Source organism: Brienomyrus brachyistius, unplaced genomic scaffold (assembly GCF_023856365.1).
Source record: "Brienomyrus brachyistius isolate T26 unplaced genomic scaffold, BBRACH_0.4 scaffold65, whole genome shotgun sequence".
NCBI lineage: Eukaryota > Metazoa > Chordata > Actinopteri > Osteoglossiformes > Mormyridae > Brienomyrus > Brienomyrus brachyistius.
The window spans coordinates 1,140,220-1,159,939 of record NW_026042340.1 but is presented as its reverse complement, the minus strand read 5'-3'; the positions used below and the strand labels follow the sequence as shown (position 1 = coordinate 1,159,939).

General features: G+C 45.9%; 2 protein-coding genes across 2 annotated transcripts in view; both read right to left on the bottom strand.

The window, feature by feature from the left end:
* The window catches only part of LOC125725332 (protein NLRC5-like), a 554,938-nt gene that overhangs the window by 350,532 nt on the left and 184,686 nt on the right, over positions 1–19,720 (bottom strand). The window lies entirely within an intron of this gene.
* The window catches only part of LOC125725336 (NACHT, LRR and PYD domains-containing protein 12-like), a 248,178-nt gene that overhangs the window by 143,378 nt on the left and 85,080 nt on the right, over positions 1–19,720 (bottom strand). Inside the window, exon 6 of the mRNA XM_049002196.1 lies at positions 9,105–9,194. Within this exon, the coding sequence (XP_048858153.1) occupies positions 9,105–9,194 (90 nt within the window). The remainder of the gene's footprint in view (positions 1–9,104; positions 9,195–19,720) is intronic.

Below are 19,720 nucleotides of genomic sequence, written 5' to 3'. Positions count from 1 at the left end.
TGTTCTAAAGAAACCAAATCTTGAACCTAGTGATTTAGGAAATTATAGACCAATCTCAAATCTTCCATTCAATTCAAAGATCCTGGGAAAAGCTTGCCAGCTGTCTTTTCTCCTACAGAAAAATAACGCAAATTATTTATATCAGTCTGGCTTTAGACCAAACCACAGCACAGAAACAGCTTCAGTCAAAGTAGTGAATGATTTGCTTATGGCTTCTGACAGTGGCTGTATATCTGTGTTGATATTACTAGACTTAACTGCAGCATTCGATACTGTGGACCATAGTATCCTCTTGGACCGGCTATTCGTTGGCATTAAGGAAACAGCTCTCTCTTGGTTTTGCTCCTATTTAACTGAGCATTATCAGTTTGTCCATGTGAACAATGAATCTTCAAAGATCACTAAAGTCAAGTATGGTGTCCCACAGGGATCAGTGCTGGGCCCCCTACTGTTCACTTTATATATGATACCTCTTTGTAACATTATCAGAAATCATTCTGTTGGGGTTCATTGTCATGCCCATGATTATATATATTTATACTACGGGACCGTTGAATGCTTGAATCTGATTGGCTGACGAACGTTTTGAGGTGTGCAATTATTTTCAGATAAACGCACGGCGAACGTAGTTCCAGGTAGCTCTCTTGACCGCATTACAGTTCCATATCACTTCGCATAGTTAACTGTAATAATATTGCAATAAATAGAAAAATGCAACGAACGAATAAATAATTAAATGAATAAATATGCATGCACAAGCTTTTCTGTCTCATTACTGCAATCACACGTCCTTGCACATGCACACTACGGTTACACACTCACACAAAAACGTGTTGTCAGCACTGCCCTGACGATTTTATCGGTTAGCCTAGTGTAGCAACTTAAAGGCTACACATGACATTTCTCACTAGCGAGGTAATAACAGCGCTACATCTTAAAGCAGACTTACAGTTTAGAGACGGTGCTTCAGAACACTGTTGAGGGACACACAGAGGTAGCCTAATTCATACAAGCTCTCTCTCTCTGTTTCTCTTTCTCTGTGTCTCTGTCTCTCTCGCTCTCTTTCTAATAACTTCATTATTAACTGCATTAGTCTGCTGTCAACGGCTGAAGCCTCCATTGCCAGCTTTAAAATGACGTTTTGGAACTAGCAAAAGAGTCGTTGGATGAGATGCGGAAGAAATAATCCTACTCACAGTAGCGATTTAAGTAGAAAAACCGGACGAATCCCTTGAAATATATAATCTGATCAATGTCTTGAGGTGTGGCAACCGTAGTATAAGCGGAATAATTGACTCTGGGCCGTTGAATTATTAAAAAATAATGCACACCCGCTTCGCGTCGTGGCCGCATTACCACCTCGGGTGTGCATTATTTTTTAATAATTCAACGGCCCGTCGTCAATTATTCCTCACACACACACACACACACACACACACACACACATGAAAAACACTGAATGGCCTTGCACCAGAATCCCTTAGTAACCTGCTGGCCTTATACAACCCTCCTCGCTTTCTTCGTTCTCAAGGAGCAGGATATCTGTTAGTATCAGGGTAGAAAGAGCTACGGCAGGCTCCAGAGCTTTCTGTTATAGAGCTGATCAGCTGTGGAATGGTCTCCCACCAGATGTGTGGGTTTCAGGCTCACTCTCAATATTCAAGTCTAGACTAAAAACTCACCTGTTTAGTTTAGCGTATAGGGACTCTAGTTCTAGCTCTAGCTAACTCCTCACTCCCAGTCAGACCTATAGTGTGAGGTGTAGAGCTGGGTGGGGATCGGTGCCATTGGCTTTGGATAAACTGGACTGTCAGTGCTGTTGTAGGACTTGAACTAATGTTAATGTGAATACATTTTCATGCTCCCCGGTTGCCCAGAGGAGGATGGGGTCCCCTTCCAAGTCTAGGTTCCTCTCAAGGTTTCTTCCTGCTAGAGGGAGTTTTTCCTTACCACTGTCGCCTCAGGCTTGCTTGGTTGCGGTTCGGGCCAGTTATATGTAAAGTGCTTTGTGACAGTGACTGTTCATAAAAGCGCTATATAAATAAAATTGAATTGAACTGAATTGCTGTCACTCTAGCTTCACACCCCCTTGTGGAATTGGAGTGCTGACATTTCAGGGACCCCCCATGCCTGCGTTCCCACCTGCCTCTCCCTCCTACTTATGCTGCCATAGCCATATCTGCTGGAGCTTACATACTGCACTCGTCTAACTCTTTGCACTGCATTGGGTCTCCCCTACTTTGGCTAATTGCACATTTTATTTCCCCTCCTCCTCCTGGGCTATGCTGCCTGGAGACCCCAAATTATCAAGATATCCTGCCTACCCTGCTGCCTGCGACATCTCCACTACCTGTAACACCTTTCCGGCCTGCTCGCCCTTCTGCCTGTGACGCCCTTCCGGCCTGCTCGCCCTTCTCCCTGTGACGCCCTTCCGGCCTGCTCGCCCTTCTGCCTGTGACGCCCTTCCGGCCTGCTCGCCCTTCTGCCTGTGACGCCCTTCCGGCCTGCTCGCCCCTTCTGTCTGTGATGCTCGCCCTTCTCCCTGTGACGCCCTTCCGGCCTGCTCACCCTTCTCCCTGTGACGCCCTTCCGGCCTGCTCGCCCTTCTCCCTGTGACGCCCTTCCGGCCTGCTCGCCCTTCTCCCTGTGACGCCCTTCCGGCCTGCTCACCCTTCTCCCTGTGACGCCCTTCCGGCCTGCTCGCCCTTCTCCCTGTGACGCCCTTCCGGCCTGCTCGCCCTTCTCCCTGTGACGCCCTTCCGGCCTGCTCGCCCTTCTCCCTGTGACGCCCTTCCGGCCTGCTCGCCCTTCTGCCTGTGACACCCTTCCGGCCTGCTCGCCCTTCTGCCTGTGACGTCCTTCCGGCCTGCCGGCCCTTCTGCCTGTGACACCCTTCCGGCCTGCTCGCCCTTCTGCCTGTGACGCCCTTCCGGCCTGCTCACCCTTCTCCCTGTGACGCCCTTCCGGCCTGCTGGCCCCTTCTGCCTGTGACGCCCTTCCGGCCTGCTGCCCTTCTACCTGTGACGCCCTTCCGGCCTGCTCGCCCTTCTGCCTGTGACGTCCTTCCGGCCTGCCGGCCCTTCTGCCTGTGACGCCCTTCCGGCCTGCTCACCCTTCTCCCTGTGACGCCCTTCCGGCCTGCTGGCCCCTTCTGCCTGTGACGCCCTTCCGGCCTGCTGCCCTTCTACCTGTGACGCCCTTCCGGCCTGCTCGCCCTTCTGCCTGTGACGTCCTTCCGGCCTGCCGGCCCTTCTGCCTGTGACGCCCTTCCGGCCTGCTCACCCTTCTCCCTGTGACGCCCTTCCGGCCTGCTGGCCCCTTCTGCCTGTGACGCCCTTCCGGCCTGCTGCCCTTCTGCCTGTGACGCCCTTCCGGCCTGCTCGCCCCTTCTGCCTGTGACGCCCTTCCGGCCTGCTCGCCCCTTCTGCCTGTGATGCTCGCCCTTCTGCCTGTGACGCCCTTCCGGCCTGCTCGCCCCTTCTGCCTGTGATGCTCACCCTTCTGCCTGTGACGTCCTTCCGGCCTGCTCGCCCTTCTGCCTGTGACGCCCTTCCGGCCTGCTCGCCCCTTCTGCCTGTGACGCCCTTCCGGCCTGCTCGCCCCTTCTGCCTGTGATGCTCACCCTTCTGCCTGTGACGCCCTTCCGGCCTGCTCGCCCCTTCTGCCTGTGATGCTCGCCCTTCTGCCTGTGACGCCCTTCCGGCCTGCTCGCCCCTTCTGCCTGTGATGCTCACCCTTCTGCCTGTGACGCCCTTCCGGCCTGCTCGCCCCTTCTGCCTGTGATGCTCACCCTTCTGCCTGTGACGTCCTTCCGGCCTGTCGCCCTTCTGCCTGTGACTGCTGCTGTACTACTGTTCGCCCTGCCATCTAAAGTGGCTCCAGCACTTGCCTGTCATCACCTCCGTGTCCCCTGCTTTGTGACTCAAATGTTGAGATTGAGACAATGTGAATTGAGATTTCACCATCTTGATCATTTGACTTCCTCTGCTCCCCCCTGGAGGATGGGCTCCCCCTTTGGGTCTGGTTAGGGTTAGGGCTTCCTCTGCTGCCCGCTGGAGGATGGGCTCCCCCTTTGGGTCTGGTTAGGGTTAGGGCTTCCTCTGCTGCCTCCTGGAGGATGGGCTCCCCCTCTGAATCTGGTTCCTCCTAAGGTTTCTTCCTTCTAGGGAGCTTTTCCTTGCCACTGTTCCCTTTTGACTTTCTCACTGAGCACTTTGCTGTAAAGCACTTTGAGAGAATGTAATGTGGAAACACGCTGTATAAATAAAACTGAATTGAAATTGCATTCTGTGTTTGGGTGGAACTCATTAAATTTATATTTATTACGATATTTTTAAACCAAAATAACACATATATATATATTTCACTTACCACCCATCCCTAATCAACAATACACTTATCGGAGAGCTATCAGTCCTGTGAAAAAGGCTTTTCGAAGAAATGTTTGTTTGAATGATTTATGAATAATGATGCTTCATTCATCCCCATGGGGAAATTGTCTTTTCGCCCCTCCCATATTGCTCTCCAAGAGACACACGACACATATACAGGTGAGAGGAAGTTTGGGGTCACAGCATAGGGTCGGCCAGCATCCAGCCCCCTGCAGCTCAAGGACCCAGTGATGAGATCACTCTGCCGGCCAGGAGATCTGAACCAGCGACCTTCCGCTCATGGACAGAGTCGAACCCAAAAAGTCATGCACCACACCCAGAATTTACAGAAATGCTTCCTACAGCATCCAGAACTGAAAAGAATATGAGTCGTTTTCCGACTACTAATGAAACCTGGACCATTATGTATGAGGCTGCATCTTTGGTTATTTGTTACACAAAGGATGGTCATGGAAATCTTGTCTTTTTTGTTTTTACTACATCAATAACTTCAGTTAATATCCATCCATCCATTTTCCAAACTGCTTATCCTGCCGGGTCGCGGGGGTCCGGAGCCTATCCCGGAAGCAATGGGCACAAGACAGGGAACAACCCAGGATAGGGGGCCAGCCCATCGCAGGGCACACTCACACACCATTCACTCTTACACACAATTTAGTAACACCAATCAGCCTCAGCATGTCTTTGGACTGTGGGGGGAAACCAGAGGAAACCCAGGCGGAGACTCAAACCCGGGTCCCAGGGGTGTGAGGAAACAGTGCGAATCACTGCACCACCATGCCGCCCCCCTCACCCTAACCCTAACCACTGCACTACCATGTCGCCCCCCTCACCCTAACCCTAACCACTGCACCACCATGCTGCCCCCCTCACCCTAACCCTAACCACTGCACCACCATGCTGCCCCCCTCACCCTAACCCTAACCACTGCACCACCATGCCGCCCCCCTCACCCTAAACCTAACCACTGCACCACCATGCTGCCCCCACTTCAGTTAATATAAAGTCTAAAAATCCTAGTTATTGATACGAGGGTAAAAAATTATACATATATTTTATATTTTAAAGAATCTTAATCTTTATACTGCCAGACTAGATGTGTCATCACACCCTCAGCCAGGTGCAGCTGTGGCCAGCAGAGGCCGCCAGTGAGCAGCCAGAGACAGCAGTCATACAGAAGCTCCCAGCTCTGGGCTCCATCACATGAACACACCTGCTGACAATAACACTCACATACCACTTATACACCCTGTGGATAAAGAGCCCTCACTGCTTCTATAGCAGGTTAGGATGCTGTGCCTGTGATCAGAAGGCAGCCTGGATGGGAACGGAAAGGTCACTTTTTGGTTTGTTACTACATCACTACCTTCAGTCATTATAAAGTCTGTGGTCCAGATTAGCTACTGCTATAGAAACAGCTGCAGTCGAGATTATCAAAATAATAATATTCATCAGACATTTCAAATAATATTCATATATTACTGCCAGACCAGACATGATTTCCCATCCCCACGTCACTTACAGAGCCGTCCTGGAGTTCTTGACCACAGGCAGCAGCCTCCAGTGCTCTTCATCTGATCTGATGTATTTCTTCATATCAAACACATCCAGCTCCTCATCTGACACCAGCATCACAAAGGCCAGAGCTGAGTACTGTGCAGGTGAGAGGTCATCTGCTGAAAGGCTTCCTGAATTCAGGTATCTTTCTACATCATTTACTAGAGAATTGTCACCCAGTTCAACCAGACAGTGGAACAGGTTAATAGTCCTTTCAGGGGATATATTCTCCTCTATTTTCTCCCTGATGTATTTGGCTGTTTTACAAATGTTATGTGAGCTGATTCTTGTCTGTCCCAGTAGTCTTTGTAACAGAGTCTTACTGGAGTGTGTTGAGAGGCCCAGGAGGAAGCGGAGGTAGAGGTCCAAGTGTCCATTCTTGCTCTCTAATGCCTGATCCACTGCAGTCTTCAGCAGGTCATCTGATGAGTTTGACAGAAACACGTATAAAGCAGCGAGATACTCCTGGATGCTCAGATGCACAAAGCAGTACACCTTCTCCTGATACAGCCCATATTCCTCTTTAAAGACTTCTGTGCACACTCCAGAGTAAACTGAAGCTTCAGTGACATCAATGCCATTCTCTGTCAGATCTTGCTCATAAAATATGAGATAGCCTTTCTCAAGGTTGTCAAAAGCCAGTTTACCAAGTTTCAAAAAGAATTTGTTGCTGTATTCCTTAAGCTCGGTTTCACAGTTCTTCATATACTTGTCATTTTTTAAACTGGACTGAAAGATCATGAAGTGTGTGTACATTTCAGTCAGAGTCCCTGGAATTTCCCTCCTGTCAGTCTCACTAAAAAGCCTCTCAAGGACAGTGCCTGAAATCCAGCAGAACACAGGTATGTGGCACATGATGAAGAGGCTCCTTGATGATTTCACATGTTTGATAATCCTGCTGGCCAGACTCTGATCCCTGAATCTCCTCCTGAAATACTCCTCCTTCTGGGCATCACTGAACCCTCGTATCTCTGTCATCCGGTGGAGGCACTCAGGAGGTATCTGATTGGATGCTGCTGGCCGGGAGGTTATCCAGAGGAGAGCGGATGGAAGCAGATCCCCCTTAATGAGGTTAGTCAACAGCACATCCAGTGACATTTTCGTTGTTACATCAAACCAGCTCTCATTGTTCTGAAAATCTAGAGGAAGGCGACACTCATCCAGACCATCAAAGATGAACAAGACTTTGTACCTAAACAGCTCAGTGGATTGAAATGATTTCAGTTCTGGGACAAAGCGGTGAAGTAGTTCAATCAGACTGTATTCATCCTTAATCAAATTCAGGACCCGGAAAGGAAGAGCAAATATGAAGTGAACATCCTGGTTTGCTTTTCCTTCTGCCCAGTCGAGAATAAATTTCTGCACGGAGACTGTTTTCCCGATACCTGCCACTCCTTTAGTGAGTACGGTTCTAATAGGTGTCCTACGCCCACATGAGGGTATAAATATATCATTGCACTTGACTGTAGTATCTTCTGTTTGCCTTTTCTTGGATGCTATTTCAATCTGTCTCACTTCATGTTCATCATTGACTCCTCCAGTCCCACCTTCAGTTATGTAGAGTTCTGTGTAAATCTCACTGAGAAGTGTTGGCTGTCCTCCCTTAGCTTTCCCTTCAAATACACGCTCACATTTCTTCTTCAGGTTACATTTCATCGTGCTGGACATGAGCTCCCCTGAAGAAAAATGAGAGAAAAATTCACTAATTCTCAACATGATCCTGACCAGTGTGGTAGGAGGATTAAAACACACAACATTAATCCCAACATGACGACCTTAACCCCTACACAGCCCTAACCTTAACCATCAGCTACCAAACAAAATGAGACTTTTGGCATGTTCAGTTCTTTGATTGCATTTACAGATGTTAGTGGGGATCTGAGAAATGGTCCCCGCATTATAAATATAACAGGGCATTTTTAATCCCCCACCACCTGCACAGAGACACTTTTTGCTATTTCATTGTATTAAAATTAAGCTTTAAATTCCAGCCCTAGGCGAGCATCACCACCGGCGCCCCCTGCCTGAGACAAAGTGAAACTGGCTGGCAAGTCATTGCCCCCTCAGAAGGTGGAGCCCTAGGAGAGCATCACCACCGGTGCCCCCTGTCTGAGGCAAAGTGAAATTGTCTGGCAAGTCATTGCCCCCTCAGAAGGTGGTGCCCTAGGAGAGCATCACCACCGGCGCCCCCTGCCTGAGGCAAAGTGAAATTGGCTGGCAAGTCGGCGCCCCCTCAGAAGGTGGAGCCCTAGGAGAGCATCACCACCGGCGCCCCCTGCCTGAGGCAAAGTGAAATTGGCTGGCAAGTCATTGCCCCCTCAGAAGGTGGAGCCCTAGGAGAGCATCACCACCGGCGCCCCTGCCTGAGGCAAAGTGAAATTGGCTGGCAAGTCATTGCCCCCTCAGAAGGTGGTGCCCTAGGAGAGCATCACCACCGGCGCCCCCTGCCTGAGGCAAAGTGAAATTGGCTGGCAAGTCATTGCCCCCTCAGAAGGTGGTGCCCTAGGAGAGCATCACCACCGGCGCCCCCTGTCTGAGGCAAAGTGAAATTGGCTGGCAAGTCGATGCCCCCTCAGAAGGTGGAGCCCTAGGCAGCCACCTATGTTGCCTATAGGACTGACCGGCCCTGGCTGGGGGGGCATTAAACCCAGCCAATAACAGCACCTAAGCCAGATTACTTTATGTTTAGAAAGTTATAAACAGCAAGACAAATGACAGCTGGCTGGCATTCATGCACAAAACCTCCTTCAATGAGCACGTCGCTCACATGATGATGCTGTTTGCTATGCATATAAGACTAATCAGTAATAAAAATGCAGAGGATTTAAACTATTAGTTAAAAAGGGGGATGGGAACAGAAAAGCATTTTATTTGCCTATTACAGTTTACTACCCTGAGACAGACACAGTGGACGGTTCATGTAGGTGCAGCAGGACACGTTAAAGATAAAGAGTATTTCTGACAATGATGCTGTAGGTTATTCCCCATCCCAAACACCTGAAAAGTATTAACAACTTTCCCTAATGAATTTGTGCTGGGAGTAACTGACATTAATTCTAGCTATTTATTACATTAGCAAATGCTGAATTATCCAAGGTAAGCTAGTAACACTCTGCTGACAGTAACATGGTAATTACTCTGATTAGTGATTATTACCTCTGTCTTTTTCCTGTTTTTCCTCCTCTCTTCTTTTTCTTTTTCTTCCTCTGGCACCGGTAGGCTTCGGTCTTTCTGACATGATAGCGCCTGTTTGAATTAGATACCATTAATTGTATCACACGCTTATCAATCATATCAATGTCACTTACAGCGTGTGATAAGGAGGGGAGGGGGGGGGGGTGCTGGGTAAACCAAAAAAAATCCCTTATTTCATAAGCTTTTTACAATTTCTAAATAATAGTGTAAAATAGTAGTAAATCAATATAGTGAAAGTCAAAATTTTAATTCTCCCCCCTTTTGAATGGACGCCCCCCCCGGCATTTTCCTGTACTGCCTCTGCCACTGGCCGCCCTGATATACAGGGTTCAACACAATGTATTTTTATATAGTGCCTTTCACTACCGAGTCCAAGGTGCTCAACATGGGCACGTTGGGACACATTCCTGCATCATTTATGCAGAATAATTAATAAATACAGAAGAGAGAAGACAAAGAAATAAAAGAAAGAAAGTCAGATGACAACGGAAGAGAGGAACCAAAAACTCTCAAGTAGGGAGAAAAAAAACCTCCGGGGGTCAGAGGTCACCTGGCACTTCTGTCTTCAGCATCAGTATCTAACAAACTGTTCATCATTTCCCATTTATACTACGGGACCGTTGAATGCTTGAATCTGATTGGCTGACGAACGTTCTGAGGTGTGCAATTATTTTCAGGGAAACGCACGGCGAACGTAGTTCCAGGTAGCTCTCTTGACCGCATTACAGTTCCATATCACTTCGCATAGTTAACTGTAATAATATTGCAATAAATAGAAAAATGCAACGAACTAATAAATAATTAAATGAATAAATATACATGCATAAGCTTTTCTGTCTCATTACTGCAATCACACGTCCTTGCACACGCACACTACGGTTACACACTCACACAAAAACGTGTTGTCAGCGCTGCCCTGACGATTTTATCAGTTCGCCTAGTGTAGCAACTTAAAGGCTACACATGACATTTCCCACTAGCGAGGTAATAACAGCGCTGCATCTTAAAGCAGACTTACAGTTTAGAGACGGTGCTTCAGAACACTGTTGAGGGACACACAGAGGTAGCCTAATTCATACAAGCTCTCACTCTCTCTGTTTCTCTTTCTCTGTGTCTCTGTCTCTCTCGCTCTCTTTCTAATAACTTCATTATTAACTGCATTTGTCTGCTATCAACGGCTGAAGCCTCCATTGCCAGCTTTAAAATGACGTTTTGGAACTAGCAAAAGAGTCGTGTCATGCCCTGCTCGTCGGCTCCTCCTGTGTGCCACGCCCACTGCCTACCCACGTGTGTTTCCCGGATTGTACCCAGCTGTGTCTGATTATTTTCAATCAGTCCTGTGTATTTCAGTCCGTGTCTTACCCGAGTCCTTTGTCCGTCATTGATGTTGTCAATGTCTGTTTCCCGTCCTGCTCCGGTTTCCCCAAATAAAACCCCGTTTTCCCCGTATCCCGCTTGCCTGCCTGCTCCTTCCGCACGATCGCCGCTCTGCTCGCGATCGCTGCCGACTCTCCCGTGACAAGTCGTTGGATGAGATGCGGAAGAAATAATCCTACTCACAATAGCAATTTAAGTAGAAAAACCGGACGAATCCCTTGAAATATATCATCTGATCGATGTCTTGAGGTGTGGCAACCGTAGTATAAGCAGAATAATTGACTCTGGACCGTTGAATTATTAAAAAATGATGCACACCGCTTCGCGTCGTGGCCACATCACCACCTCAGGTGTGCATTATTTTTTAATAATTCAACGGCCCGTCGTCAATTATTCCTCACATAATGCTATACAATATGCTAATTTTTCAAGAGATTATAACGGTTACAATTTATACAAAAAACAAGAAAGTTTAAATATATGATTACCCTTCTGCAGGTCTTCATTCAGTCTCTGAGCAAGGTCATTCATGTTCATCTTCTTCAGGATCTCAAGCATGACATTGAGAGCATCAGCTTCACCGTAGGCACTTATCATCTTGTCGGCGAGGTCTGTTCTGTGCAATTTCTTCAGCAGACCATTGGGAATATGCTGATACTTTTTATGCCCCAGGTGAGTCAGGTTATATTTTAACTTCTTCAGGTCATCCCCAGTGAGCTCCTCCAGATAACCCAGCAAGAGGTCAGCGAGCGAGGTCTGGGTCTGCAGGGTGTCGGAGATGAGTCCATGAGACTCACAAACCCGTACATGTCACTCCCACACATGCACTGACCTTTCCGTTAACAGAAGGCAGGTTTCCTGCTCACAGTCTTATATGTCTACAGGAGACACCTGCTGTGATTCCTTCCTTACTATAGGAAGTACATGTGTGTGTTTATTTTCTGCATTATTATTAACCCTTTGTCAGAAACAAAATACACTAAAACATGTTGAGAGAGCATCCGATATAGTTATACATATTTTGTATTAAGGTATGCTGTTCTGTTACAATATATCAATAACATTTCATGTAGCATAATATAGTAAGAAAGTAGCCTGAGGAAGAGCACTGCAGAGTGAGCATTTCATCTGCTAAGCTATTTTGTTCTGCTACATCTGTAACAGTTGGTGCAGTGCAGTATGGTAAGGAAGAAGCCTGAGGAAGAGCACTGCAGAGAGTGAGCTTTTTGTCTGCTAAGTTATTCTGTTCTGTTACAGTACGTCTGTAACATTTGGTGCAGTGCAGTATGGTAAGGAAGTAGCCTGAGGAAGAGCACTGCGGAGAGAGAACTTTCTGTCTGCTATATTCAGCAAGCTTCAACTGAAAATAGTTGTTCATGTTATGAACTTAAGCTTTCCTGTCTTTCAGTGTCTGGTATTTACGGCTTTAACATGCATCATATGCTGAAACGTTACATCCAAACCTCCTCATTGGAACAGTGAGCCATCGCTTAGATGATTAGGGTTGTAAAGAACCAGGTCCCATGTATTGCAGTCTGACTCTGTAATCAAAAGCAGAAGTAATGTTAGCTTTATATTCCAAATTCAGTTTACAGGCTATATCTGTCACCCAAAGGAAACTAGTCAGTTTTTAAACCACAAGTAGAGATGTGCACTGATCATTTGGACTAACAACTGTGGGCTGTATTCTACTGTGTGCTTAAGTTAGAAAAGCATGTAGCCATTGAATTGAGGACTTTAAAGCACTTTTCCATCTACATGCTCTGGAGGGCTGCATTTGTCCCAGTTTGGAATTACCTCCTTCTTTGAAGTGTTTGCACTTGTTGTTTTCATTACTCACCTTATTAGGCGCTTTCAGAATGAAGTTCTGGAACCTGGTCCTTGTTTACAGGTTCTTGGGCTGTCTGGACCAGGGACTTTTGTAGATCCTGGCCACTTCTGTCTGTCACTGTCACACCGCACAGCAGGAACTGAGAAGCAGAGCTGTCACTCAGTCATGGAAGTTATTTTGCCAAAGGTTGGAATAACATACAGCCACATTTAAGAACTAGCAGAAGACCCGGCGTGTGATGGTGCACGCAGTGTCAAATATAAACCTGTACCATAAACAACCTAATTGAACACAGGTGACAGGGCAGGAATATCACCGAGAGCCATGGACGTCATTGCCCCTTTTTCTGGCTTTGATGCCCCCTATGAAAATCCATGTTCAGAGGCCACAGTAGAGAGAGGAAGAATGCCGGATCCATCAAATTGGCAGGTCGGGTCAAAAGGTCACTTGTGGGCGGGGCTTGTGTAGGCGGGGCTTGGTTGTGGTGGTACGATGTGACATCACGGGAGTTGGATTTATTTATTAATTATTTATTATTTATTTAATTATTTAATATTATTTTATATTATTATTTATTATTATTATAAATTATTTATTATTATTATAAATTATTTATTATTATTATAAATTATTTATTATTATTTTAAATTATTTATTATTATTTTAAATTATTTATTTATTATTTAAAATTATTATTTAATTATTATTTTATTTTTAAATTATATTGAGGAGAGTGTTATATTGAGGAGAGGGCTTATGAGTGTGTGTGTTATTTTAATAAGTTATTATTTTGTCGGGCACCGCCGGGGCTGAGCGGGGGTGGGTTACCTGATGGAGCGTGAGCGTACGCCGTGTCTGGTGTTGCGGTACCGTGGTAAGGTCCCGGGCTTTGGAGAATCAGCAAAGGACTTAGAACCCTGCATCTGGTGCGGTACTGCGCTAAGGTCCCCACGGGCTTGGATAATCCTTGGAGAGAGCGATGCCGGAGAGCTGAGAGCCGTGCAGCTGTGCGAGTCTGTGAGAAACTGTGAGAGACTGAGACTCTGGGAGAAAATGATAAAGTTGGAGCAAAGAATGAGAGGAGGAGGCGGAGGGTCTGTCGTCCAATAAAAACGCTTGGCGCTAGTTTTGACAGTGTATGTGTGTTTCTTCCTCACGCAAGCGTTTGTATTACATCAGCGTATGGTGCCACACTTTTGAAGGCCGTCTCTAACGACTTGGGCCATACATGCAGCCCAGTAAAATCTGTTTGAAGTTTTGGTTTCCATATATGACCTCGCACAAGTACAGATATGGGTTAATAGAGACACGATATGAGTGCACCTGGTTAATTGCAATTAAATAATCTAGTAAAGACACGCAAGCGTTGTATTACATCAGCGTATGGAGCCATACTTTTGAAGGTCATCTCTAATGTCACATCGTACCACCACAACCAAGCCCCGCCTACACAAGCCCCGCCCACAAGTGACCTTTTGACCCGACCTGTCAATTTGATGGATCCGGCATTCTTCCTCTCTCTCACAGTGTCAAATATAAACCTGTACCGTAAACGACCTAATATACCACAGGTGCCAGGGCCGTAATTCTGAAAATCCATGTTCAGAGGCCACAGTGGCCTTGGTGCCCTGCAAAATTCTGCCTGGCAACAGAACTATGTGCACAGATTTCAGACCACTTCACAACGCCCATCTTTGGATGTGTGTAATTAATAATATGCAAGCATGACAGAATCCTGTGTGACACCTGTGAGTTTGTCTGTGATGCGGCAGAGAAAGTGAGAGCCCACAGAACACTAAAGTAACAATCAGCAATGAAAGACAGCATTAAGTAAGAAATTTAGATACATAATCAGCAAGTAAGCCTGGGAAATCAATAACGTTATCTAGTGTCATGGATCCTCTCCCCATGTTTCTTTAGTGAGCTATAATCTGCCGTCACATGTTGTTTTGATAACGTTATCTATAGTGTCATGGATCCTCACCCCAATGTTATTTTAGTGAGCTATGATCTGCCGTCACGTAACGTTAGCCAGCTGGCTTTGTAGAGACTTGTAAATTCTAAAAGTTAATGCCTTAACTTTAGGTTTACCCTGAGGTTAATGTTATGATTTGCGTAAATGTTATAATTTGCCACAATATGTTTAAGTTCTGATAACGTTAGCTAGATGCTTATTTAGTTTGAGGTTGTTTGTTAATTCTGCTAAAGTTATATTTAACTAGCGATGACATTAATGTTACGGCAAGATGCCTCAATGTAACATTAATTAACTAAACGCTACAGAAGTATGTCTGGGACATCTTGAAGCCCAACAATTTATAGGGATGGTTAAGTTACCAAATTACGTGGGTGTTAAACCCTCTCGATATGTATTTACTGTCTTTGATACAGAGTTCGTGTGTTTCAACCGTGCTTGTCTGTGGCCTAGGTTAGGCATAGGGCAGGCTATTCATGTAGGCTAAATGTTAGGGCTGGTCTTTGCTCATAGCTCTGTGAGTGAGTGTCCATCAGCCAGAGGAACGTTTCTGAACCATGCAAACTGTGCTTTTGGAACAGGCACCCCGTAGTGGGAGTCTAGACTAAACCATTTTAACAGAGGGTGGGGGTTTTTAAGTGAAAACAGTCAAAAAGAATTATATTAGATGAGATCTGCCCAGAGGTCCTCAAGGCTCTGGATGTCTTGGTTGACATGCATCTGCAGCATCACGTGGACATCAGGGGCGGTGCCTCTGGACTGGCAGACCGGGGTGGTGGTCACCCTCTTCAAGAAAGAGGACCGGGGAGTGTGTTCCAACTATAGAGGGATCACACTCCTCAGCCTCCCTGGTAAGGTCTATTCGGGGGTCCTGCAGAGGACGGTCCGTCGGATTGTCGAACCTCGGATTCAGGAGGAGCAGTGTGGTTTTCGCCCTGGCCGTGGAACAGTGGGCCAGCTCTATACTCTCGGCAGGGTCCTGGAGGGTGCATGGGAGTTTGCCCAACCAGTCGACATGTGCTTTGTGGACTTGGAGAAGGCATTCAACCGCGTCCCTCAGGGAGTCCTGTGGGGGGTGCTCCGGGAGTAAGGGGTTCCGGGCTGCCTTATAAGGGCTGTTCGGTCCCTGTATGACCGGTGTCAGAGCTTGGTCTGCATTGTCAGCAGTAAGTTGGACTCGTTTCTGGTGAGGGCTGCCCTTTATCACCAATTCTGTTCATAACTTTTATGGACAGAATTTCTAGGCGCAGCCAAGGCATTGAGAGTGTCCAGTTTGGTGACCTCAGGATTAGGTCTCTGCTTTTTGCAGATGATGTGGTTCTGTTGGCCTCATCGGACCGTGACCTTCGGCTCTCACTCGAGCAGTTCGCAGCCGAATGTGAAGCGGCTGTGATGAAAATCAGCACCTCCAAATCTGAGACCATGGTCCTCAGCTGGAAAAGGGTGGAGTGCTCTCTCCAGGTTGGGGAGGAGGTCCTTCCTGAAGTGGAGGAGTTTAAGTATCTCAGGGTCTTTTTCACGAGTGAGGGAAGGATGGAGCGCAAGATAGACAGGTGGATTGGCGCTGCGTCAGCAGCTGCATCAGTCTGTCATGGTGAAGAAGGAGCTGAGCCAAAAGGTAAAGCTCTCGATTTACCAGTCAGTCTACGTTCCTACCCTCACCTATGGTCATGATCTGTAGGTAGTGACCGAAAGAACGAGATCACGAGTGCAAGCGGCCAAAATGAGTTTCCTCCGCAGGGTGGCTGGGCTCTCTGCACAAAGTATGGTACTTTCGCTTTTCCATTGACTTACAGTTCAGTACCAGTACTGAAAGTTCTAGTCCAGAAAGTGCCAAACCAGCTGGGGTACTTCTTTGGTACTTCGGTACTTTGGGGTGGGACTTGCAAACGTATTTGTTGTTGATTGGTTATGCAAATAGCCAGCCGCTGAAACACGAAATACAACCAACATCTTTTGAAACACACAGCGAACAGCGAGAAATTTAATTAAATGCAGTAGAATGGAAGGATAGACAAAGGAGGAAACACAGGCTTTAATCGCCATATGGTTGTATGAACAAATCCAGCGGGATTTGGATGGCACGACTCGAAATAAAAAAGTATATGCCATAATAGTGTAAGAGTAATTTGGTGTTGAGGGGGAAGAGGGTCTGCTTTGTTGGGGCTCGCGGATGGAGCGCGGTGGTGAGATGAGGTGACGGAGGAAATAAAAGGAGAGAGTTGGCGCGGGAGAGGGAAGGAGAAAAGTAGCGGGAAATGCGTAGCGCTGAGCGGAGCTGTATATGTTCTTGTTATTTTAGATCAGGGGAGTAAATATATATATATATACATCCACATACAGTCTCCGGCCTCATTCCTAAATAAACCTCGAAGCCTAACGAACCCCAGTCAAGAAAAGAGCGTCACAATAGCAAGGCCTTGGGGAAGACCCAGGACACGCTGGAGGGACTATGTCTCTCGGCTGGTCTGGGAACGCCTCGGGATTCCCCCGGAGGAGCTAGATGAAATGGCTGGGGAGAGGGAAGTCTGGGTTTCCCTGCTGAGACTGCTGCCCTGCAAGCTGACCTCGGAGAAGCAGAAATTTTTGAATGGATGGATGAATGTGATATATTTATTGTAAGTGTTTTGTGTTTGTAAAAAAAGCAATATTGTAACTGTTTAGATTCACTGTTTAAAGCACTGTTTAGATGTTTAGACAGAATTGGTAAGACGCAAACCTTTTTTGTTTATATATAAAATGTTAGTAAAATTCTCAAAGTATCATAGTAACGGGTATAAAGTGATGACATATGATGGGTTAAAGGATATTTAAGTGCAATACTGTATTATTTTTAGGGTCCTTGCTTTTAAACCTTTTAAATCAACATTAAATTCCTGTCAGAACGAGATAACAGTCATGATCTAGGATTTGCATGGCTTTAATATCCATAATATATTCTCAGGATGTTCATAACTGGTCCCGAGAATGTCCTTATAAAGTCCATACTACTGTAGGTCACCTAGACATTGTTTGGACATCCCTCAAAGTCGTCCTCTGGATGTAAAAAATAACCTTTCATTTGGATGGACGACATCCAGACCAAAAGAGGACGTCCTAAGGACGACCTCAGGATATATTGCTATTGGCTGGTTATGTGAAACACAACGCAATGCATTAACAGTGCTCATTATAAAAGGTAATAACCAACAACGGCATACAGACCAAAAGCATCTGTTCCGGAGCACACAAATGAATAAGGAACTTATCAGTAATAATTAGCCTACAACACGCTACCTGAACAGCCACCTGTAGGGTATCCACATACCCAAAAGGGGTTTGTAACTCCGTTTAAGCATAATACATTTCAACAGAATCCAGTGATATCATGGTCTAAGCCACCAATTTGGCTCTAGTTTACTACAAGAGGAAAAATTCAAATGCTTATTTCCACACCTTAGCCACCTTTTGGGGGATTTGCAGACCCCAATTGAAAATAATGGAACTTTGATTAGTTCACTGGGGTCTGCCGGGTCTGGGAACATAAAACACCCCAAATGTCATTCTGCCATGAAAAACCTCACCATTTCTCCTAAAGAGACCCAATTCTATATATAAAAACAGAGATGAAAAAAAATTTAATCACATGACATTTGTGGAAAAGCCCTGAATGGAAGATACCGTAGCCGATTGTTTATTTTATTGTGTGATAATCTCAGTTTTACAGTAAAGGTATGTGTTTTTACCCTGGAAGACGGTGATTATTTAAACGGGCAGCACCTTTGGTAGTTGAGAGCGGCCGAAGCTCATACCAAATAGGGGAGAAAACAACATCTCAAAGCTCCACTGGTAAATTACTGTAAATAAAATAAAAGAACTCAGGGCACCCCGAAGGGATTGTGGATGGGATTTAGGAGTCATGCTCGTTACCGCAGCATGGGGGCGCTACATGTAGATAAAGGTGATGTAATTACATCACCTATGGAAAAACAAGAAACAAATACACTTATTTACGAAAGTAAATTGACTAAGATGCTAATTTACACTGAGGAAAAAGTTAGGACACCCTCACATTCATCACTATTTAAAATGCCTAGAATTAGATTCAGGTCACCACATCAGATGAAGATGATTAGAACATTGTTACAGAGCTTTTTGGTGGAGCCTGTCTTATTTAAACCACAGATATTTAGTCTGGTTTGCTCTTGACTGATTAAATGAGTGGTATCACCATGTGAGATCCAAAGAGCTCTCTGAGGCCTTCAGAAAGAAGCCTGTAGATGCATATGAGTCTGAGAAGGATGTAAAAAGATCTCAAGGAATCAGCCGTTCCACTGTCCAGAAAATAATACATAATAATTCACATTTAAAACCACTGCCTAGCAAGTTCACCGCAAGAGCAGACGGCAAGATGCTGAAAGACATCTCCAAAAACCCTAAAAGGTCATCACGGGTCATACAGGAAGCACCTGACACAAGCTTAGTATAACTTCAAAGTTTTATAACCTAATATAACTTCAAAGTATTATAATCTAGCCCCATGTACATGTTTAAGCGACACTGTATATTAGGCGAAATCCTGATTGAGCATAAATAATGAAATATTATTATTATTGCTAATTCGCTTTACATTCGAAAGCTCAAAATAGTCTGTGACACGGTTACTGTAATGCACTGCGATATATTTAAAGACTAATTATGTTGAGAACTATTAAATCCCAATATTTAAGTAAGTTAAACATGTATGTTTTACCATTGGTTTAATCTGTCGAGTATAATCTTACCTGGCAATAAAAATATCTTTTTATTTTTCCAGAATCATATTCGCGTTTCTTGACAAAATGGCAGTTTTAAATCGCTTTCACTTTCATTGACAGACAGGAAGTTGTTATATCAGCTTCGTATGAAACGCGGAAGCTGTGAAAGTGGAAACGGACGTGGAAACAATGGCGCGCCGCAGGATTTCAGCCCTGCTCCGCGCTGCATCTGAGTAACCCCCCCGCGGGAGATCCGATCTGGATGTGGGGGCCGTCACCTCTTAATCTCCCACTGATTCTTCTTTCATTGGCAATATCTGCACACGACCCCCCCAAGAGCCAGTGACAAACTGGTCACACAAGTATTATGTTTTATGTTTCCCCATGACTGTCTACTGTTTCACATGGAGTGTAGAACCGTGGAGCAAACAGCGGCCAACAAAAGAAAAGGCCCATTGATTCCCAGGGGAATGATTTTAGCGCAGGGAGACTTTAGCACGGCTCTGCTAGAGAGGGCTATTAGCTTCTTATCCGGGTCCGGGATCCATGACTTGGGAGCCCGGGTCCGAGAGGAGAAAGGAGAACTTGGCTGGCAGCAGATGAGTGCCCTCCCTCACCCCCCCACCAGCTCTCCACATTCAGAAAAAGGAGATCAAAA